This window comes from Apodemus sylvaticus, chromosome 12, assembly GCF_947179515.1.
Source record: "Apodemus sylvaticus chromosome 12, mApoSyl1.1, whole genome shotgun sequence".
Classification (NCBI taxonomy): Eukaryota; Metazoa; Chordata; class Mammalia; order Rodentia; family Muridae; genus Apodemus; species Apodemus sylvaticus.
In genome coordinates this window covers 10390294-10415396 of record NC_067483.1, presented here as the reverse complement: position 1 = coordinate 10415396, position 25103 = coordinate 10390294, and the positions used below count along the sequence as shown (strand labels likewise).

Here is a 25103-nt window from a genome sequence, read left to right as displayed (position 1 = left end):
AAAAAAAACCAACACATGATCATTTCATTAGATGCTGAAAATGCATTTGACAGAATTCAGCATCCTTTCATGCTAAAATCTTGGAAAGAACAGGAATTCAAGGCCCATATCTAAACATAGTAAAAGCAATATACAGCGAACCGGTGGCCAACATCAAACTAAATGAAGAGAAACTTGAAGCAATTCCACTAAAATCAGGGACTAGACAAGTCTGTCCTCTCTCTTCATATCTTTTCAATATAGTTCTTGAAGTCCTAGCTAGAACAAATAGACAACATAAGGAAGTCAAAGGGATAAAAATTGGAAAGGAAGAAGTCAAACTATGACTATTTGCAGATTGTATGATCGTATACTTAAATGACCCTAAAAACTCTACTAGAGAACTCCTACAGCCGATAAACAACTTCAGCAAAGTGGCTGGCTACAAAATCAACGCCAGCAAATCAGTAACCTTTATATATTCAAAGGATAAGCAGACTGAGAAAGAAATTAGAGAAATGACCCCCTTCACAATAGCTACAAACAGCATAAAGTATCTTGGGGTGACTCTAACCAAACAAGTGAAAAACCTATATGACAAGAACTTCAGATCTCTGAAGAAGGAAATCAAAGAAGATCTCAGAAAATGGAAAAATCTTCCATGCTCGTGGTTTGGCAAAATTAATACAGTTAAAATGGTCGTCTTGCCAAAAGCAGTCTACAGATTCAATGCTATCCCCATAAAAATCCCAACCCAGTTCTTCATAGAGCTAGAAAGAGCAATTCTCAAATTCATCTGGAATAACAAAAATCCCAGCATAGGTAAAACTATTCTCAAAAGTAAAAGAACTTCAGGGAGATTCAGTATCCCAGACTTTAAACTCTATTACAGAGCAATAGTGATAAAAACTGCATGGTATTGGTACAATATCAGGCAAGCAGATCAATGGAATAGGATTGAAGACCCAGAAATGAACCAACACACCTATGGTCACTTGGTCATCGACAAAGGTGCTGAAAGCATCCTGAGGATAAAAGATAGTGTTTTCAATAAATGGTGCTGGTACAATTGGATGTCAGCAAGCAGAAGAATGTGCATCAATCCATTCTTATCTCCTTGTACCACGCTCAACTCCAAATGGATCAAGGACCTCCACATAAAACCTGACACACTGAAACTAATCGAAAAGAAACTGGGGAAGACCCTGGAGGACATGGGCACAGGGGAAAAGTTCCTGAATAAAACACCAATAGTTTATGCTCTAAGATCAAGAATTGACAAATGGGACCTCATAAAACTAAGAAGTTTCTGTAAGACAAAGGATACCATCAAAAGGACAAAACATCAACCAACAGACTGGGAAAGGATCTTCACCAACCCTAAATCCGACAGAGGGCTAATATCTAATATATACAAAGAACTCAAGAAAGTAGAACTCAGAGAAACAAATAACCCCATTAAGAAGTGTGGTACCGAGCTAAACAAAGAATTTTCACATGAAGAACTTTGGAGTGCTGAGAAACACCTTAAGAAATGTTCAACATCATTAATCATTAGTGAAATGCAAATCAAAACAACCCTGAAATTTCGCCTCACATCAGTCGGAATGGCTAAGGTCAAAAATTCAGGAGACAGCAGGTGTTGGCGAGGATTTGAAGAAAGAGGAATACTCCTCCACTGCTGGTGGGATTGCAAGATGGTGCAACCACTCTGGAAATCAGTCTGGCGGTTTCTCAGAAAACTGGGCATGACACTTCCTGAGGACCCTGTTTTACCACTCATGGGCATATATCCAGAGGATTCTTCAGCATGCAATAAGGACACATGCTCCACTATGTTCATAGCAGCCCTATTTGTAGTAGCCAGAAGCTGGAAAGAACCTTGATGTCCTTCAATGGAGGAATGGATACAAAAAATGTGGTATATTTACACAATGGAGTACTATTCAGCCATTAGAAACAATGAATTCATGAAATTCTTAGACAAATGGATGGAGCTGGATAACATCATACTAAGTGAGGTAACACAGTCTCAAAAGATCAATCAAGGTATGCACTCACTGATAAGTGGATATTTGCCTAGAAAGTTTGAATACCCAGGACATAATCCACAAATTAATTGATGTCCAAAAAGAATGGAGGAATGGCCCCTGGTTCTGGAAAGACTCAGTGCAAGAGTATAGGGGAATTCCAGAACAGGGAAATGGGAAGGGGTGGATGGAAGAACAGGGGGACAGAAGAGGGCTTATGGGACTTGCGGGGAGTGGGGACCCAGAAAAGGGGAAATCAGTTGAAATGTAAATAAAAAATATATCAATGAAAAAAAAAAGAAATATGTATGTGCAGAGTCATCGGTATGGGCGGTGTCTGGAAAGAAGTCCACATGAAAGCAGGAACACTGCCATGGGATTTACCAATGGTAGCCATACTAGAATTTTGAAAGAATCTTTTTTCCTTTAAAAACTGTCAACTTTGAGATAGAAATTGGCTCATCAGATACAAATAACTGCAGTCAAGCCTGACAGCCTGAGTTCAATTCCCAGAACCAAAATGGTAGAAGGCAAAAACTGTCCCTTTCAAGTACTCTAAAATGTTATTTACATATGTGACTATAGTATATATGTGTACTTGTTTATTTGTGATCTAGTATATTTTCTGTATGCATATATACATGGAGGTGTGCATGTATATATGTTGGAGTGATAATATGTATTTTTTTTATATTATCCAACATTAGGCTATTCTATACATTCTTTACAATTAAAGTAGTCAATTCTATGGATTTTTTTTTCTTTTGTAAACATAAAACACAGATAGGTAAATACACAGCTGTGCTTCACTTGTCAAGTTAATATACAATGCGACATATCATCATGCTGTTAGCATTGAAGTAACATGATGTGGGGTGTGGGGTGTCTCACATCTATTCCACCATAGGGCTTGAGCCACTGTTGGAGGTAGGACATGGGAAGTTTTGACTGAACTTAGCCCCCAGCCCCCATGCCTGCTCCAATCAGGTATCTGAGATATGTGAAGCCAGTAGACACTGCTCCGAGGGTGGGAAAGTCAGTCTGGAGGCCATGGCCATCTGGTTCTCAGGCTCCTGGCCACCCCAGGTGCCGCTTGATGCTATAAAAGAGTTGAGAACAGAATGGAGGTCTGCAGGGTGGACTTAGCCCGGGGCAGAGGAGAAAATAGGGGAGAGCTCCAGCTGGGTCTCCTCTCCGGCAGGAGAGAGTCCTTGGCTTGTATACTTGACTGGAGGAGGCCTTGGCTAGGGCCATGACAGGTTTTCTAAGGGAACTGGCTCTTTAGGCAAAGGCCTGCTCCATTGCTCTCAGAGGCAGATCCTGATGAAAAGAGGAGGTCCATTGACATTTGGGATTCCCTTTATGACCCCATAGCTACAGTCCTCTACACCCAGCCCCCACCCCATAAATAGGTTTGTGGCCAACAGTCATATAGGGACAATGGCCTAAGCCCCTTGGTTCTGTTTCTCTTCCTCTATAGTCACCCTGCTTCATGGATGTGATAATTTTTCATGAAGGGAATTTGGTGAGTAAAATCCCACTTTCTCAGGGGCAGGCCTGAGATTAAATACATTTTATAGGGAGAAATGTCTAGGAAGGGGAGTTTATTGTGTAAGCCTCCAGGTCTTTAGGTACCTCATTAAAATGGAGATCTGTCTTGTGGCTACATGACCACAGATCACTTCCTTTACCTGTAGAGGGGCTTGGGCTATTGCCCTAATATGACTGTTGGCCATAAACCTATCTGGGGGGGGGTGGGTGTAGGGGGCTATAGCTATGTCACAGGATCAAGGGTCCCAGGAGTATGGCAAAATGCCTACTGTCTCTTGCAGAATTATAGCCTGCAGGATCACAGGGGTTTCAAGCCTGTGCCCAGCGAGGGACCATGCTGCCTATCACAGCCCACCACCCCACAGCATGAGTTTCTTGTCTAGGAAAAAAATCACACTAAGTTTTCCATGCATCTACACTGAGAAGATACTTTTACCACAGTAATCACCTCAGATACCTTTTCTCCATTTACAAATTTTTGACTACGCCACACATAAGAAAATGTACAAAAGATCTTGCATTTGCCACCTCTGCTAGAAAAAAAATGACATTAGCAAGATATATGAAACATTATTCAAATCTATGAAGTAGGGTGACTATAAGAGGAAGAGAAACAAAAGCTAGTGTTAGAATCTGTAAATCCAACCCTTTATTTCATATAACTCCAGAAGAGAAATAATGAGCCTTCCTTTGCAATCAGCTTGTTTATAGCATTGGTTTATCCTGTGGTTAATGTAAACCTAATCACTAAAACAGAAACAGTCAAGACAGGGCAATTGGTGTTTGGCCTCTTGTCCTGCATTCTTACCAGAATTGGAAACAATCTCAAGTTTTGTCATATTTTAGGTAAGAGGCAGGCCTTATGCCTTCAGAACATTCTTTTTGTTCTTTGCACTGAAGCAGTGTCCATCACATGTGTGTTTAGTTGTCTGGTAACTATGTGTCTCAGTTAGTTTTCTGTTGCCAGGATTAGACACCATGATCACTAAAATTAATTTGGGCTAATGGTTCTGTAAACCTAGAGTTCATGACCATCAGGTATGGAGCATGGCAGCAACAAGGTAGGTATTCTGCCAAGGCAATAGCCAAGAGCTTATGTATTGATACACAAGCATGAGGCACACAGAGCTAATGTCTTTTGAACTTCAGAACCAGTCTCAAGTGACAATGCTTCTCCAACAAAGTTATGCTTCCTAATTATTGCTAAATAGTTCCACAACCTGGGGATAAAGTTTGGAAATTTAAGTTCAAGGAAGCTGTTCTTACTCAACCCTCCATTCCTAGAATGGATTAAGGAAGATTTATTTCTAACCATCATGCCATTTCTAACCATGTACACTGCTCATTATTTTTTTCAAGCTACCCATTGGTATCATTCCTTCAATTTACAGATCCCCTTTTCCTCACGTGTGCATGTGTCTTTCTGTCTGTATGTATACAGGATTGTTTATGTGTATGTACATCTAAAGTCATGTGATCACATTTACAGCACACCTTGAAGAGGTTTTACAACTGCCCTTAGACACATTTTCCAGTTTGTTTAAGATGGTTTTCTTCATTGACCTATAATATCATTATGTAGGCTAAGATACCTGGCCAGTAAACTTCCAGAAATCTGCCTGTCTCTACCTCACATTTTACATTCCTAGGATTATAGTTATGCATCAGATCATCTAGCCTTTTCATTGCTAAACAGTTCCACAACCTGGGGATAAAGTTTTGAAATTTAAGTTCAAGGAGGCTGTTTTTACTCAAACCTCAATTCCTAGAATGGAATAAGGAAGATATATTTCTAACCATCATGCCATTTCTAACAATCTACACGGCTCATTATTTTTTATGCTGAGATTATTAATGTGCACTGGAATACATAGCTTATTCAAGGGTACTGGAAATTTAATTCAGGGTTTCCGGCATGCCAAGCAACTATTCAACCAACTAAATCAAAAGCTTGGCCCTGACTTCCAGTTTCCCGATCCTTTTTGAGGATCAAACTCCTGTCCCCATTCTTACACTTTACTGATTGACCCATTTCATCCTCCCCCAATTTACAACTTTATTTTACTTGTTGACATATTTCTTGTCTTAGAAAGCAAAGTTAATATGCCATTCTATCTACTTTGATAAGCGCACATACATATCTAGTTATTTTGTAGATTATTTGTTCTCAGTCTTCCTAATGCTGTGTCACTATAATACAGATGCTCAGATTGTACTGACAGCCAGCCTTAAAACTATATTTCATTTTATTCCCATCTGTAATTTCACTATTGTTAGGGATCATAATGTAAATATGTGACATGCAGGATATCTGATATGCAACCCTATGAAAGGGTAGTTTACCCCAAAAGAAGTCATGACTCACAGGTTGAGAACTGCTTCTATAAACAAAATTTTAATAGAGTTGTAGCATAGGGTCTTAGAGTGAAGTGTCTGAGTCAAGACAGAGTATAGATGCAAAGATATCATTGATTTGTTGGTATTGTCCTCATATTTTTCTACTGCTCCAACTTCTCATGATCTCTTTTCTTCTGCCTTTTCTTTATTTTCTCATTAGTACCTTCAGCATAAACATTTTGTATGCACTTGCCACAAATTTATGATATGGCCTAGAGGTTGAGAGTTAGACGACTTGCCTGTTTACTAAAGTCAGAATGGTCTTCGGCCTCTTCTGGGATTTCCCAGAATTCTCAGCTTACATACAGGCTAATTGGATTTACTTGTGCTTCTTGTTGATTAACATGCATACTCTCTTACATCAAGGAAGAGTTGGATTTTCTATGTACAAAACCTTGAAAATCTTTCTATCTTCTCAATTCCTGATGGAGTATATTGAAGTCGCTTCTGACCCTCTCTAGATGTTGTCATAGCTACAAGTCAGACTGTAGCACAAGTCTGAATGGGAGTTGAGAAATATTATTTTCTAAATAGTATTTTAAGGTTAAACACTAGGATCAATAAACAGATAATGTATACTTAGCCTACTGATGCTTGGCAGTAGGTTAAGACTCAAGTGAAGGTCAAGAGGGCAATGGTAACTGAACGCACACTATATTCCATGATCTGCAGTAAGTTTTACTATAAACACATGGAAGTATCTTCTTCTTATAGATGGAATGATAAATGGAATAGCTTAAATTTACACAATTCAGTCATCAATATACCTACCTAGTAAGTGACATCAGGTTTAACAACAATACCCTTCTTTCTTTTTCCAGTGCATAATCCTGCACTATATAAGCACAAGGGAATGTGTTTCAATTTTGTGTATGTGGTTCACCTAATGATTCTCTTTGAAATTTGCCAGAAGGGACAATCTGACTCTATCACTTTTATATCAGATGAAAACCACAATAGGCCACATAAAAATCTATATTTTATTCATGTACAGAGACCATGGACATGTAAATTTTTATTCTGAAGCATTTTAAGAAGAGCTATGTTTCCCTTTTAGTCTCTTCTCTCAAGGCAATTTTTCTTTGAAATAGGGTCTCATGCATCCCAAGCTGGCTTTGAACATGCTATGTAGCCAAAGGTGACATTCAACTTCTGATCCTCCTAACCTCACATCTTGAATGCTGAGATTATTAATGTGCACTGGTATGCATAGCTTGCTTATTCAAGGGTACTGGAAACTGAACTCAGGGTTTTCAGCATGCCAGGCAACTACTCAAACAACTGAATCAGATGCTTGGCTCTGACTTCCAGTTTCTTTAACTCTGTTTCTCTCACTTGGAACTTAAGAAAAATTCAGTATAGCTGACAAAAGCACTACATCTAAGTGTTACCACAATTCTGTGACTCTCATGTAATAAGATACTACAGATATAGGGGAGGAAGTTGAGACAAAATTTTCCTTTGAATGAGCTTCCTCATACAATCAAGACCACAGAAGCCTAACATGCCCCAAAATGAAAGTGAAGAGCTCTTAGGTCCAAATATAAAGAAAAGAAGCATCTTGTTCTTAGAGTTTTTCAAGGAGAAAGGCTAAGTCCTACCAAACACCCTACTTTTCATGTTAGACCCTCATCATCTATCTTTAACTCAAGTGTCTCTGTAACTGCCCAGTTACATTGAATGGGTTACCTGGAAGGAAAGCTGGGGATAAAATATAACAGGCTAGTGAGAGACATGAGGAGCCAAGACAAGGTTTCTGATCAAAGCTCAAAGTTTAATGGGAGGTCTCCAAGTTTATAAGCAGGGGCAAAACCCTTAATGCAAAAGCCGGAAACTCATCTTGAGAATTGGTCATTGCTTAGCTGGTGGCTAGTGTCTCTGAGGAAACTTTAGATCCTTAATAGCTATGGGCTAGAGCACCACCATAGGTGGAAAATAGTGGTGTAAGACCCAAAAAATGAGGGCACCCCATCACCCCACGCCTTGGAAGGCCACACCCAAATCACTCTCAAGAAATGGTCTTGATTTTTATTCCAGAGACTCTGGGGTTCACAGTCATACACCGCATAGGGATAGAGGACTGTAGAACCCCAAGTGTAGAATCAAGAAAGCTTTTATGGGTAGCAACAAAGCCCACACATCACAAACCAATCATTCCTTAGAATTGAGAGCCCGTGTAGTGCAAGCCAATCGATTTGTTTCACTCCAAACTTTTTAGGCCAATCAGTTTAAATTATTGTGTGCTCCATGAACCAATCAGTTTCCTATTTTTTTGGTGGTTCATAGCTGTGTTAGCTCCTGGGTAGGGGTGATGGCATAAGCAGTATACAGAAGCAAGATAAGCTGTTAGTTAATTTCCCGTTACTTTATGGGGCCAGGATCACATACTCAAGGGCTTATCTTATGTCCTTTCACCTTGCTTCTAACAAAGAGAGTGCTCAAGGAATGTGACCTCTCATTTAGTTTCTAACAAAGTGTGGGTCCTGGAGTTTGAGGTGTTTGGGGCTCCTGGGTCGCTGGAATTAGAGCTCCTTTCGAGTGAGATAAATTTTCTAAACTTCTGACTTCTTGGGGTCATTAGAGAGTTAGGCTGTATTTTTTAACCTTTCAGTCGCTAGCATAGAGGTCTGAAATTCCTGCTCAAAGGCTGGGGGGAAGGGCACAATTCCTACCTTTTTATTAGTTTTAAGATGAAAAATTATCAACCGATTGGGCAGTCAACCTTCAAAGAATAGTGGGCATTAACCAGGGAGAGGAAGATTGGCCTGATCCACCTAAATACTTTATGGTGCCTTTTTTGGGAGGAGAGGGTATAGGCTTCCTTGTTGGTTGTTATTGTAAGAAATGCCTTTAAACACCAACCTCTATGCAACCAGGTTTGCTTCACAGGGAATTCAGAGGCAGAAAACATGGTCCTCCCCTTGAAGTGCTATGTCTTGCACCTCCCAGTGGTTTCCTTGACTGCTTGTAAGCAGACATGCATAGATCAGAGCTCTATGTAGCTCCCATAGGAGGTCTAATTTACTTGTGTAAGTTTTAATACAAGGGAGTCTATTTGATGGCAAACACCCTGCAAGTGTCTTTAACAGACATGCCAGTTTTCAATCCAGGTGAACCTGGGTGGAGACAACTCTGCTTAAAATATATGGTCAGAAAGAAATTAGAAGAAAAAGAGGATTAACTTGTCTGCAGATGGCCCTAGGTCTCCAATTCAGTTGCAAATTAGTAGCTATTAGGTAGTTTTTAAAATCAACAGAGAAGCTGTTACTTCTCAGAAAGAGTGGAGACTACATTTTAAAATGATTCAGCTGGCTGATAAATATTATTAGCCATCTTCTTAAATGTAATCCCCAATATTGGATTTATTTCTAGACCAGACCATGATTGAGTAAGAATAACTGAGCACATTAAAGGAAAAAGAAGTCATCATAACTCCTCCCTTAGATTAATTTTTCTACGTCAGTTTTGACAGTCTCCATGTAATCTGTCCCACAAAGTCTAAAAGCTTGAAGCAAGGCAGTTTATCTAATCTGTGACATAGGCAAATGAAGGTGGGTCAAGAACAGAGAACCAATATACAGATTTCCTTTCACCATTGTCAGAACACTCTGCAAGTTCACAGGCCATCATTATCCTCAGCATGCCACACCAATCCCTTTGGTAGCTAGCATGCTCCTGCAGGATTCTGTGGCAAAACACAAGCATGTCCTCTTCCCCATATTAAATACCTTATCAGGATCATGCCATATGCCCATAAGAGGTTCCTCCCTCCTATGAGTATGCCTAGTTGTAGGATAATATAGACACTCAGCAAGGAGTTCCTTTGCATTCAAATTTTGAAATTTTCTTAAAAATATAAAAGCATGGTATAAATAATATGTAGGATGATATAATTTCCCGCTTTTGTTTATTTTTAGGAAGATATTGTTTTAATTCCACAATACCTCATTCTTGAAAATTATAAAGAATTAAATGTTAAATTGTTTTCAAAGACATCTCAAAGGTTTAATGACTGCAATAAATAGCCAGTTCCTGTATCTGTTTTAATCTGAGTTGGAACAACAAACATAGATGATAATGTAGGCAATGGCTATGCAAGCATTAAAAATCAATGTAGCATTTTTAGTTGCTTTTCCTGTAAAAGTAGTTGCAACTAGAAAGCCTGAAAATGTTTTATTAATCACATGTACATATTTTAATTGTTTAAAATCAGGAATATGAGCACCATTTATTGTAATAAGTGATTAATTCCTCTAGAATTAACATCATTATGTGTTGCAGGTAGAAATCGATGACAGGAAGAATAAGTCTTTACAATTTGATGTGCACATTTTCTAAAAATATAAAATTATTCTCAAGCCATTACTATTTTGATGATGTAAAGAATATGACTGTATGGCCAGTTGTTCCTATGTAAGGACGATAGTTTGCCTGGGATACAAATCCCTTGTGGCCTTGCCTTAAGGAGTCTTCTAGGATGACCTCTTTTTTAAAAATTATAAATTTATTATATATAAATATACTGTAGCTGTCTTCAGAAACTCCAGAAGAGGGTGTCAGATAATATTTTAGATGGTTCTGAGCCACCATGTGGTTGCTGAGATTTGAACTTAGGGCCTCTGGAAGAGCACTCAGTGCTCTTACCCACTGATCCTTCTCTCCAGGTGCTGGATGAGCTCTTAAATGTCCACAGGACAGTCATTTACAGATACAGTACCTTTTCTTAACTTGAGTTGTATTTGTATAATTTGCAAAATTTAAGAATATATATATACATATATATATATATATATATATATATAGGCTATCAGTATACAAATAATACAAATATCAGTATACAAGGTTGAATTTTAATATTTTAAAAATAATGGCTATAGTACCCAATTCAATTTGAGCTGAAGCATTGGGAAACTCAAAAATATAAATATGTGATCCAATTACATGAGCTTTACTCCCACAATAGATGCATTCTTTAGGGGATGCATGTATAAATCTATAGGAAATATAAAAGTATGAATGGAAGCAAATTTTAACAACTTATCTGTTGGATAAGAATTATCAATTTTGCCTAGAAGGTTTGCCATGCAATAGACCAAGTATCAGTACTCGGCAATGATCAATTTGATTGCTGTTTGAAACAAGGAATAAATGTTTCATCAGGTTCTCAATTCATTATTTTCAAAATGCTTTGATGATTCTAATTTACAGTACTTTATTAACACACCAATAGCTTTATGTTAAAACTTTACTTGGAGATGAAAAAAGAGACTCTACATTAATGCTCTCTTTCCAAGGAATTACTGTAAACACATAACATAAAAAACTGATTACAGTAGCATTTTCTACTATCTCTAAAGTTATATGTCTTTCACTAGTTAATTTGCATCCACCTTGGGAACAGAGGTTTAAGTCCTATGGTAAGCTTAGAGCAATATCTCATCCAATAAATGTTTTACATTATCAGGATGCAATACAAAAAAACAAAACAAAACAAAACAAAAAAACTACCTTTTAAATCCATAATAAATGTGAATGGAGCAGGCATGCCAGATTTTAATACCTTCATAAGTTCTACATAACCTTATTAACCTTTCAAACTGTATTTTGAACCACACCTAGGTAAATCTGTCAAGAATGTTGTTTTGGCCAGAAAACCCCTAGGTGGGGTTTGCAAGACAAAATCAGTGCCTCACAAGCCTCCATGGAGGGAGCTCTGAGCTTTGCTTTGACTCAAATGTAAATATTTTCTAATATGAGCCTATTGCCCAAGGCCATGCCCAACACCTATCTATACAGGACAGCATCCTGCAACCAGATCCCATTGTATCAAGGTCGAATAACAAAAGGAACCTGTTTTCGAGGGTTTCCAGAAAAATTCTACTAGCTGTTTTTAGTAGTCTTTATACAAATTTTGGAAACAGTTTAAAAGGAGCATCTTTGATACTAAATAAATTCCCAATGAGATCTCCTTTCTAATCTTTTTTCTTGCAATATTAGAGTGTAACTACAACTTTGGAAAGCAAAACCCAATTTTAAACTATTTATTATCTTTAAAATCAATGGCAAATGCATTGCTTTCACATTACAAAGTTTGTCTGCCAATTGTTATGTCTGAATTACTAACAGTGTAACTTATAATACCTCATTAAAGAGACATTGTTTTGAATCTTATCCCTTATAAGTCTAATTTCTAAGATAAGAATTATATAAAATAGTATGCTAATTTAGAAGTATCTTTAGAGGCCTGTTTTTCCTGTTTTGGGTCATGTCTCATGTTGTTTAAGATGACTCCAACCCTGAGTTAGCAGTTTTAAACTAACTTTTTTTTGCTACCAATGTAAAAACATATTTATACCTTTAATACCAATCAGAAACAAAAATGGAGTGACTACACTAATCTTATAAATTTAAACCAAACATTTTTTTTCTTTTTATAGCTGTAGTTTCAAGAGAAAAATACACTTTGGACCCAATAATCTCAATTGCAGAGGTTTTCCTAGGAGAAATAGCCTACTTGCCCTAGAACTTGAGAAGCTGCTCATGCTTTTAAAAGTAGCTTTTTCTCTAGCTGTGCTTGACTCCTAGCTGAATGTAGGGCAGCTTAAATCAATCTTCCATGTGTAAACTGAAACTGGACTAAGAGGTAGACCTCCAGCAGATAAAGTTTTTACCTTTTGTAAAAACATGAAACAAGAGTCATTCAAAGAGTGAAACAAAGACAGACACAAATTGACACATGGATAAACTGGTGCTAAAGTCAAACAATACATAGAGCGGAAAGAGCACTTGTACAGTATTAAGAATATTTCCCTTGTCCCTAGGAAAGTTTTGAAATCCATTTTCCTTCTCTCTTTCTTTTTCTCTCTCATGTTTCTAAAATCTGGTTTGTTTGTTTTTTTTTCTTTTTTGGTTGTTGTTGTTCTTGTTTTCTTTTGTTTGTTTGTTTTTGTTTTTTACTTATTTATTTTATTTTATTTTATGCCCTATTCCTCTCTCCTGATGCAGTTCTAGACTGTGGATAATTTGCCTAATAAAATTCACCATCCTGATTCACTGTCACAACCTAGCTGATCTCACTATCAGGCCTATACTGATTCTATATAGTCTGTACCCCTTTAGAACCCCTGCAACAACAGACTTCAAAAGATGACAGTTATAGGGCTAACATTAATGCTCTATGTTGCTTGCTGGGCTGAATACATAACATGTATTATTCCTATAGAGCTCCACCCAAGACAGCTTCACTCAGTTGGTCTCTTCATTTCCAAGCCCCAAATTTGGGCACCAATCTGTAACTGCCCAGTTACATTGAATGGGTTACCTCGAAGGAAAGCTGGGGGTGAAATAGAATGGTCTTGCAAGAGAAATGAGGAGCCAAGACAAGTTTTCTGATCAAGTCTCAAAGTTTAATGGTGGTCTCCAAATATATAGGTGGGGAGGAGGAGGAAAGCCTTTCCTCCAAAGGCTAGAAACTGTCCTCAGAACTGGACATTGCTCAGCAGTGGCTAGTGGCACCTGGGAAACTGCAGGTCTTGAAGAACAATAGGCTAGAGCTCCACGGAAGGTGGGAAGTAGTGGCTAGCATCGAGGTCTGGTATTCCCACTCAAAGGCTTGGAGGGAGGTCACAGTTCTTTAATCACTTAGCAGTAGTGAAGGAGCACCATTTGTTTGCAGCTACAAAGAAAAGATGAAAATCTGTGACCCCAGCAGTCTTTCTCATTCTGTACAGGGAGACAGTCCATAGCAGGATATGGCCTGATTTCTAGAAAAGGGGGTAGTTAGAGATTCTCTAATCTATCAGTTACATCTATGCATCACAGGTATGACACCTTTCTTGTTTTCTCTCTTGATTTTCACCATTAGGAGGAACATCATCAAGACAAAAGGGCTTTTTTGGATGCATCCGTTCCTTACACTTGAATGGGCAGAACATAGATCTGGAAGAGAGGGCAAAGGTCACATCTGAAGTCAGACCTGGCTGTCCAGGTCACTGCAGCAGCTATGGAAGAAACTGCCACAATGGGGGGAAGTGTGTGGAGAAAAATAGTGGCTACTCCTGTGACTGTACCAACTCACCATATGAAGGGCCTTTCTGCCAGAATGGTAAGAAGAACATATATGCCACACATACATGTGTGTGATCTGATAGTATCCAAATATAGCCAATAAATAATCCTCTGCCATTAAGTAGTCCACATCATTGCCAATACAGGTAATGATCTACTACCCATAAGCCATGACTTAGCCAATGGTATCTGCCTTTAGGCAATTTATACCATGGTTCATATGTGTGGTAATATGGAAACCATGGCATTTTCAAACAAATGTTTTTCATGTCCATATGCAATGCCCATACTTTGTATTTTTAGCATGTTTTCCTATATTTAAACTCCAGTTAGCTCATCAACATAATCATATCCATGCAGGAGCCTGGCAGTGCAGTTGTGCTTAGCAATTGAAAATAGGTATATCCACTTTGAAGGGTCAACTGAAGATTAGATGGATCATGTACTTGTGTTTAGTGACATACTGTCTTATATAAGGTTTCCATTGCTGTGAGGAGACACAATGACCAAGGAAACTCCTATCAAGGAAAAGATTTGCTTGGGGATCTCTGACATGTTCAGAAATTCAGTCCATTACCTTCCATGTGGGAAGCTGAGAAAATTTAAGAAATGCCTCTAATTTTTTAATGGATTCACCATTCATGAAACAAATCTTGACTTCTTGGGCTATTAAAATTTGAATAATCCCCAAGACTCAAAGAATATAGCAAAAGCAGTAGTAGAACTGGGAACACATTTACAATGTTTTTCATGGTGGAGAGAAGAAGGGAAGATAGCATAACAAAATAGTGCCAGGGGTTGAAATATTTCTAAAGATCAGCTACTTGGTACTGGTTGTTTTGCTGAGGTAGTGGTACAGGTCATATATGATGAAGAAACCTTGACATTATGTGTCTTGGCAGCCTTAAATGCCTGGAACAAAGTCACACAATAGGAAAATACTTGAACTATTATCTCAAGTCATGCAATGTCCTAAGGAAGCATTCCACAATTTTTTTGCAAAGGTTGACTTTCACTGTAGAAAAGAGTATATCAGGTCTTTCAGGAAGAAATAGAATAATCTTATCATTAGCTTTTGAATGTGTGAATGCTGATTGCAAATAAGTAAGCAGACCATTGAGGACAAGGTTATCATTAATAAATTAGTGGGTTAGATAATGTTAAGCCTTGTTTGCCTTATATGACATTAATAGGAGGAGCTGCAACTACAGACCTTGAGATGACACAAAATTTTAAATGCCTTAATTGTGGTGAGCAGAGTCATTTCAGAACAAACTGCAGAGAAACAAAAATTAATCTCAAATGAGAGCCTATAACTTCTGAAATATGTAAAGATGTGGCAGAGTCTGACACTGGATTAGGGAATGTGTAGCCACAATAGACAAATGGGGAACACTTCACCAAAAATTTCCTAGAGGGACTTCTCACAGACCCCAGTGCCATACAGGGAGAATTTTCTTCCTCAAGACAATTATATAGCATTGCTCTTAAAACAGACTTTGTGATACCAAATATTAAATTCAAAGCAAATTCTACAATTCAAAAAAAAAAAAAACTACAAAAGTGTCAAAATGAATATTTTGGTAAACATCTATAAAGTATCAAAGGCCCAAGCTAAGAATATTAATAAACAATATTGAAATTGAATTGAAAGTATGGGCAATGCTGGAGAAAATGTCATTATTACCTTTCCAAAAGCTTGGACTGAATGTTGGCCACTTCAAGAAGTATACATTCAATTTCAAAGAATTGCGACTTTATCCCTAAAAAAGTGAAGAACCAGATGGCTTAAATGTACAGAGCCCAAAGGTCATATAAGTAATTAAGGCCATACATGACTGATATATCCATAAACCTACGGGGAACAGATCTGTTACGACAGTGGAAAACACAAATTAATATCCTTTCAGTTTCAGAGTCTGGGCACAAAACTGGTCAGGTTCCTAATTTTAAAAAAATCAAATTAGTTCAGGAATTTTATCAAAGACAGTTACAAACTGTCGATGCTGTCTATAAACAAAATATAGAAGGGGCTGGCAATTCAATTGGATATCAAGTAGCAACTGCTGATAAAAGACCAACAGCCTTACAACTGAGGTGGCTGACTGAACAACCAATTTGGATTGTTCAATGGACTATGACAAAAAACCAAATCAAAACCAAAACCAAAACAACAGTAACAACAACACCAAAATCTATAGGCTCTAGAAAAGAGAGTCAAGGAACAGCTGTTGGCTCAGAAATCATAGGAGTCTACCATCCCTTGGAATTCTCTGGTATTTGCAATTAAAAAGAACTCTGGCCAATGGAGGGAATTGACAGATCTCAGAACAATTAATGAGACTATTCAGCCAATGGGTTCTCTACAGCCTGGAATCCCATTTCCTTCTTTGATATGTAAGGAATGACCTATCATAGTGATTGATCTAAAAGATTTTTTTATCAATTCCTCTAAATGAACAAGATAAAGAGAGGTTTGTTTTTCAGTAATGTTTAGTAGAAATTGTAGAATAAAAGGATATCATTGCTAAGTCCTGCCAATATTCTGATAAAGTATTGTTAAATAGCTCTGCTGTGTGCCAATATTTTGGATAACAGCCAATGGTGGTGATTCATAGACAGGTTCTTCAATTTATTATTATATTGATGATATCCTGATTTACTGATTCAGATATGAATATCCTCAAAAGAACATTTTAATGAAGAAAAAAAAAAACCTTGCCTTGCTAGAGATTGCAAATTAACCCTGAAAAATTACAAAGAAGGGATTATATTAATTAACTAGGATATATAATGTCTACAAAGGTTTAGGCCATAAAAGGTACAAGTCAGAAGAAATCAATTAAAAACTCTTAATGATATACTAAGAAGCTACTAAGAGATATTAATTGGCTGTGGCCTGCAGTTGGCTTGGTTACTCAAGAAATAAGTAACTTATTTTGAACCTTACAAGGTTACAAAGATTTAAATAGCCAGAGGAAATTATCAGCCAAAGATGAGAAAGAGTTTGTTTTGGTAGAAAGGAAACTACAGCATCCAAGATGGATCACACCATAATGTTCTTGCACTCCACTCATTTCCCAACAGGAATTCTTATGCATAAGAAAGATTATATCTTAGAATGAATATTTTTAGCAAATAAATACAGTAAAAAAATTAAATACCTACATTGAAAAGATCTCTTAATCGATTCTAAAAATAAAATAAAATAAAATAAAATAAAATAAAATAAAATAAAATAAAATAAAATAAATGAGATTTCAACAATTAGCTGGAATGGATCCAGCTGAAATTGTGGTACCTTTTACTAGTATAGAGATGGCCTCATTAGAAACACAAGAGACATTGTCAAAGAGCAAGGAGCAATTTCTTGGGAGAGATTAGCAACCAATAACCTAAAAGCAGGGGACTTCAGTTCATAAAAAGAACTGATTGGATTCTCCCTAGTATAATAAAAAGAATTCCAATTTCTGAAGGCCCTACCTTTTGTAATGATGCTAATAAATCAGGAAAGGTAGGATGTACATCAGAAGATTTAATTAAGATGGTTGAGAGTTCTTATAGATCAGTTCTAAAATCTGAATTATATGCAATACTGATGATGCATTCAAATTTTCACAAGTGTCTTAATATAGTAACTGACTCTCAGTTTGCACAAATGGTTGAGTCTGCTAAACTTATTCAGGATGATTCTGAATTGAACTGTTTACCCAGATACAGCAAATAATCAGGAATAGGTGTCAGCCATTGCATATAAAATACACAATAATCTATATACATTTCTTCGTCCTCTGGCACAAGGTAATAATGAAATTGATCAGTTATTTATAGGAAGTATTCTAGAGCCATTGGAATTCCATTAAAAAACTAAACATTTTGACATCAAAGGTTTAAAGAAACAATTTCCTATCACTTGGCAGAAAGTCAAGGAAATTATAAGATTATTTCCTACTTTCTCACTGCTCATTATATAACCAAATTGCATTACCAACAAGTACCCAAAATATTGAAATATGGTAGATAGATGCATGTGACACTTTACATAGTTTGTGAAACTAAAATATTTACATCATGTTATAGAAACCTTTTCAGAATTTCAATAAGCCTCTGACCTTCAGAAAAGGCTGATTCTGTAATCATGCACTTGTTAGAAGTTATGGCAATTATTGAAATGGGAATACAAATTAAAACGGACTATGATATGACATATGTCTCAAACAAGATAAATCAGGGTTTTTTATATAATATAATATAAAAAAATGACATAACCATACAGTACAAGCAATTGTGGAGAGAGCTAATCATATTTTAAAAGAGATGCTGAACAGACAAAAAGGGCAACCTTCCTCTGCCGGAGATAGATTTTTATCATGCTATATTATACTTAAAAATTTAAATGCTAATGAACAAAAAAATCTATGTCTGCTGTAAGACATTGGATTGTTGAAAAACAGTGCTGATTAAAAAAAAAAAAAAGAAAGAAAAGAAAAACAGTGCTGAACTAATCCAGCCTGTTTATTTTAAGGATGTTCTTACATCAGAATGGAAGACAAGAAATGTGTTATGCTGGGTAAGATGTTATGCTTAGATTTCCACAGAAAAGTAGAGGCTATGGGTTCACATTAAGTTGAAAAAGATCAGAAAAGACAAAGAGAGACACCTTGAAGATATTGGCTATAGACAAGAAGAAGGAGATTGTAAAGATCAACAAGATAGTTGATGTATATATGGTAATGTGTTTCTGTTCACAGTGACAGTTTTGTGACCAGCTAACACTTAAATGTCTATATCTATTCAATAACTCTTAATTGGTAAAAGTTTCTCATGGATCATTGCATACAATCCTTCAAGATGACATGAATGGAAATTTACATTGTAATTTTATTATGTGATCAAACTAACCTTTAAGAAGGTCAATTGTCTTTCTTTATTGATGTTCCTCTATTGATTTGTGCACCCTACATATTTCATACAAATGTTATTACAGATCTATATGTTGCTTGTGAGGTTTATGTATTGCAGAACTGAAGAGAAAAAATACAGCCCTATCAAAGTTCAAAGACTGGAATGCTGGGAATCTGGGAACTTCCGTTCAAGCTAACTGCTTGATCCTAACTCTACTACATCAAAGCTATTTCCTCTAAAGACTTGTTTCCAGGACATTTCCAGAACAGCTGATTTTCCCATATATCCTTTCAGACTGTTAAAATCAGAACTTCAGCTAAGCCATGCACTTCCTCAACACACAAAGACTGGTTGGAAAATGATGCCTGCCAGCCTTCCTTTGAAAGAACAGTATTTCTCTTTCTTATTGGGCAACACTAAAGGAAATATTTTTCCCAGTTCTTCAAGTAGCAAGCAAAATAAGATCATTGTCCCAGTTCCTAAGGTTAGGGAGGATGGTTCTGCTTATTTTACAAATACTAGATATGTTCGCATTTTTAAAATTGTCTATTTATCTCATGTATATGAGTAAACTGAAGTTGTATTCAGACACACCAGAACAGGGTATTGGATGCCATTACAGATGACTTAAAGCCACCATGTGGTTGCTGGTAATTGAACTTAGGACCTCTGGAAGTGTAGGCAGTGCTTATATATTCTCATTTAAAGGGAGAAATGACAAATGTTGCAGTTTCGGACAGGAAGGAAATTAGAGAGCTTACACTCAGGGATTTCTACCTTTCCTTTCCACTTGTCTGTCCTTCTTTCATTGGTAAAGGAATGGTGGTAGAAAAGAAAAGGTAGATATAGCAATATCATTGAAACATAATGAAAGGATATTAAGTTTACTCTTAAATAAAGTATTGTATACACATTTTCTTACATGAATAGAAATATTTATATTTCATGTAAAATGGAAGTTATGATTTCTTACATTGATATAGAATTGATATATTGATACAGATTTAAGGTTTTCATTGGTATAAGTCTTTGTATATTTATAAATATTTAAAATTAATATTATTACACATGAATAGGCATTGGGCCTAGGCAGCGCACTTAAGAATATAGGGTTCAGACACGGAGAGAAGCCCCACGGCCATATTTGCTGCCTGCCGGGGACAGAAAAGGATCACTAGGTACTGTACCACCCTGAGCTTTAGATTTCTGGTGGTGCAAACTGCCAGGGGTCTGCCTGCACTCAGGAACTGAGCATGTTGGCAGGTTTTGTCTGCCAGCCTGATGGGCTTGGGGCCCATGTCCTGCCCAGGGAGTTTAGAAGGAGAGAAGCCCCGTGGCCATATTTGCTGCCTGCCAGGGACGGCAAAGGATTACTAGGTACTGTATCACCCTGAGCTTTAGATTTCTGGTGGTGCAAACTGCCAGGGGTCTGCCTGCACTCAGGAACTAAGCACATAGGCGGTTCATCTGCAAGTCAGTCCATCGCAGGACCTGTGTCCTATGTGAGAATCAACAGAGGGAGTGTCCCCCACCACAACATCTTCGCTCCATAATAGAGCAGACAGAGAACACCCGGTTAACCTTGAAAACCTAAGTATAACATTACATGAGGCAATACAGAAGGGCTCCAAAGGCACAAAACAGGAAGGGAGCATATCAGTAATCTGTGCCAGAAGAAACCCAGTCATCCAGTGTTGCAGAGATAACCTTAAAGATCCACAGTAGGCTGAAACACCAGCCAGTGACAATAAGATCATCTAACACCTGGGAGAACCAGATGGCTAAAGGCAAACGTAGGAAAATAACTAACAGAAACCAAGGCATTAGGGCAGCATCTGAACCCAATTCTCCTACATTAGCAAGTCCTAGATACCCCAACACACCAGAAAAACAAGATTTGGATTTAAAATCAGTGGTCATGATGCTGGTACAGGAACACATGAAGGACATATTTAAAGAAACTCAGGAGAAAATGGATCAAAAATTAGAAGCCCTTAAAAGGGAAACACAAAAATCATTGAAAGAAATTCAGGAGAATACAAAAGCCAATATGGAGCAAATGCAAAAATCACTTAAAGAAATACAGGAGAACCTTGATCAACAGGAAGAAGTCATGAAAGAGGAAACACAAAAATCTCTTAAAGAATTAGAGGAAAACACAAACAAGCAAATGACAGAACTGAGGAAAAACTTCCAGGATCTAAAAACAGAAGTAGAAACAACTAAGAAAGCACAAAGGGAGACAACTTTGGAGATAGAAAACCTTGGGAAGAAATCAGGGACCATAGACGCAAATATTAACAACAGAATACAAGAGATAGAACAAAGAATCTCAGATGCTGAAGATACCATAGAAACCATGGACTCAACAGCTAAAGAAAATACAAAATACAAAAAGCTTGTAACCCAAAATATCCAGGAAATCCAGGACACAAAGAGAAAGCCAAATCTAAGGATTATAGGCATTGATGAGAATGAAGATTTACAACTTAAAGGGCCAGCAAATATCTTCAACAAAATTATGGAAGAAAATGTAACTAACCTAAAGAGAGAGATGCCCATGTATATACAAGAAGCCTACAGAACTCCAAACAGACTGGACCAGAACAGAAATACCTCCTGTCACATAATAATCAAAACCCCAAATGTACTAAACAAAGAAAGAATACTTAGGGCAGTAAGAGAAAAAGGGCAAGTAACATATAAAGGAAGACCTATCAGAATTACACCAGATTTCTCACCAGAGACTATGAAAGCTAGAAGATCCTGGGCAGAGCTCATGCAGACTCTAAGAGAACACAAATGCCAGCCGAGACTACTATACCCAGTGAAACTCTCAATTACTATAGATGGAGAAACCAAGATATTCCATGACAAAACCAAACTTACACAATATCTTTCTACAAACCCAGCCCTACAAAGGATAATAGGAGGAAAACACCATTACAACGATGGAAACTATACCCTGGAAAGAGCAGGATATTAAGCTTCTTTCATCAAACCCAAAGAAGATAACCACACATGTATAAAATTAAAATAAAAAATGATAGGAAACAATAACCACTACTCCTTGATATCTCTTAACATCAATGGAATCAATTCCACAATAAAAAGACATAGACTAACAGACTGGTTACATAAATAGACCCCTACATTTTGCTGCATACAGGAAACACACCTCAGTGTCAAAGACAAAAACTACCTTAGAGTAAAAGGATGGAAGACAATTCTACAAGCAAATGGTCCCAGAAAACAAGCCGGAGTTGCCATTATAATTTCAGATAAAATTGACTTCCAACCTAATGTCATCAAAAGAGACATGGAAGGTCACTACTTGCTGGTCAAAGGAAAAATCCAACAAGAACTCTCAATCCTGAACATATATGCCCCAAACACAAGTGCACTCTCATTCATAAAAGAAACTTTACTATATCTCAAGTTACACATTGCACATAACACAATAATTGTGGGTGACTTCAACACTCCACTCTCACCAATGGACCGATCAGGAAAACAGAAACTAAACAGGGAGGCAATGAAACTAATTGAAGCTTTGAACCAATTGGAGTTAACAGATATATATAGAAGTTTTCATCCCAAAGCAAAAGGATATACCTTTTTCTCAGCACCTCATGGTACCTTCTACAAAATAGATCATATAGTTGGTCACAAGATAGACCTCAACAAATATAAGAAGATTGAAATAATCTCATGCCTCCTATCAGATCACTATGGAGTAAAAGTGGTCTTTATTAACAGTAAAAACAACAGAAAGCCCACATACACATGGAAACTGAACAATACTCTACTCAATTATACCTTGGTCAAGGAAGAAATAAAGAAAGAAATCAAATATTTCTTAGAATTTAATGAAAATGAAGTCACAATGTACACATATCTTTGGGACACAATGAAAGCAGTGCTAAGAGGAAAATTCAAAGTTTTGAGTGCCTCCAAAAAGAAATTCGAGAGAGCATATACTAGAAGATTAATGGAACAACTGAAAGCCATGAAACAAGAAGAAGCTAATTCACCCAGGAGGAGAAGGAGACAGGAAATCATCAAACTCAGGGCTGAAATCAATCAAGTAGAAACCAAGAGAACCATACAAAGAATCATCAAGACCAAAAGCTTGTTCTTTGAAAAAATCAACAAGATAGATAAACCCTTAGCCAAGACTAACCAAAGGGCACAGAGAAAGTATCCAAATTAACAAAATTAGAAATGAAAATGGAGATATTACAACAGAAACTGAGGAAATTCAAAAAATCATCAGATCCTACTACAAAAACCTGTACTCAACACAACTGGAGAATCTGGAGGAAATGGACATTTTCTTAGACAGATACCAGTTATCAAAATTAAACCGGGATCAAATAGACCATCTAAACAGACCCATAACTCCTAAAGAAATAGAAGGGGTCATAGATAGGCTACCGACCAAAAAAAGCACCGGACCAGAATGCTTCAGTGCAGAATTCTATCAGACCATCAAAGAAGAATTAACAGCAAAACTCTTCAAACGTTTCCACAAATTAGAAACAGAAGGAACACTAGTCAACTCCTTCTTTGAAGCCACTATTACGTTGATACCAAAACCACACAAAGATCCAACTAAGAAAGAGAATTTCAGGCCAATTTCCCTTATGAATATCGATGCAAAAATACTAAATAAAATTCGTGCCCACCGAATCCAAGAACACATGAAAACGATCATCCACCATGATCAAGTAGGCTTCATCCCATGGATGCAGGGATGGTTCAATATAAGGAAATCCATAAATGCTATCCACTACATAAACAAACTCAAAGAAAAAAACCACATGATCATTTCATTAGATGCTGAAAAAGCATTTGACAGAATTCAGCATTCTTTCATGCTAAAAGTCTTGGAAAGGACAGGAATCCAAGGCCCATATCTAAACATAGTAAAAGCAATATACAGCAAGCCTGTAGCCAACAACAAATTAAATGGAGAGAAACTTGAAGCAATTCCACTAAAATCAGGGACTAGACAAGGCTGCCCCCTCTCTCCATATCTTTTCAATATAGTTCTTGAAGTTCTAGCTAGTGCAATTAGACAACATAAGGAAGTCAAAGGGATACAAACTGGAAAGGAACAAGTCAAACTATCACTATTTGCAGATGATATGATCGTATACTTAAGTGACCCCAAAAACTCTACTAGAGAACTCCTACAGCTGATAAACAACTTCAGCCAAGTGGCTGGCTACAAAATCCATGCAAGCAAATCAGTAGCCTTTATATATAAGCAGATTGAGAAAGAAATTAGGGAAATGACCCCCTTCACAATAGCTACAAACAGCATAAAGTATCTTGGGGTGACTCTAACCAAACAAGTGAAAGACCTATATGACAAGAACTTCAGATCTCTGAAGAAAGAAATCGAAGAAGATCTCAGAAAATGGAAAAATCTTCCATGCTCGTGGATTGGCAGGATTAATATAGTGAAAATGGCCATCTTGCCAGAGGCAATCTACAGATTCAATGCTATCCATATAAAAATCCCAACCCAGTTCTTCATAGAGCTAGAAAAAGCAATGCTCAAATTCATCTGGAATAACAAAAAACCCAGGATAGCTAAAACTATTCTCAACAGTAAAAGAACTTCAGGGGGATTCAGTATCCCAGACTTTAAATTCTACTACAGAGCCATAGTTATAAAATCTGCATGATATTGGTACAATATCAGGCAAGTGGATTAATGAAATAGGATTGAATACCCAGAAATGAACCAACACACCTATCGTCACTTGGTCTTTGACAAAGGAGCTGAAAGCATCCAGTGGAAAAAAGATAGTCCTTTCAAAAAATGGTGCGGGTTCAATTGGAGGTCAGCATGCAGAAGAATGCGCATCGATCCATTCTTATCTCCTTGCACTAAGCTCAACTCCAAATGGATCAAGGGCCTCCACATAAAACCTGACACACTGAAACTAATCAAAAAGAAACTGGGAAAGACCCTGGAGGACATGGGCACAGGGAAAAGTTCCTGAATACAAAGAACACCAATAGCTTATGCTCTAAGATCAAGAATTGACAAATGGGACCTCATAATACTACCAAGTTTCTGTAAGGCAAAGGACACCATCAAAAGGACAAAACGTCAACCAACAGACTGGGAAAGGATCTTCACCAACCCTAAATCCGACA

General features: G+C 37.2%; 1 protein-coding gene across 3 annotated transcripts in view; it reads left to right on the top strand.

Moving 5' to 3' along the window:
• LOC127697757 (contactin-associated protein like 5-3) overlaps positions 1 to 25103 on the top strand; it is an 826357-nt gene that overhangs the window by 676486 nt on the left and 124768 nt on the right. For all 3 annotated transcript variants that reach the window (XM_052201048.1, XM_052201047.1, XM_052201046.1), the window contains one exon: positions 13822 to 14061. In XM_052201048.1, the coding sequence (XP_052057008.1) occupies positions 13822 to 14061 (240 nt within the window). The remainder of the gene's footprint in view (positions 1 to 13821; positions 14062 to 25103) is intronic.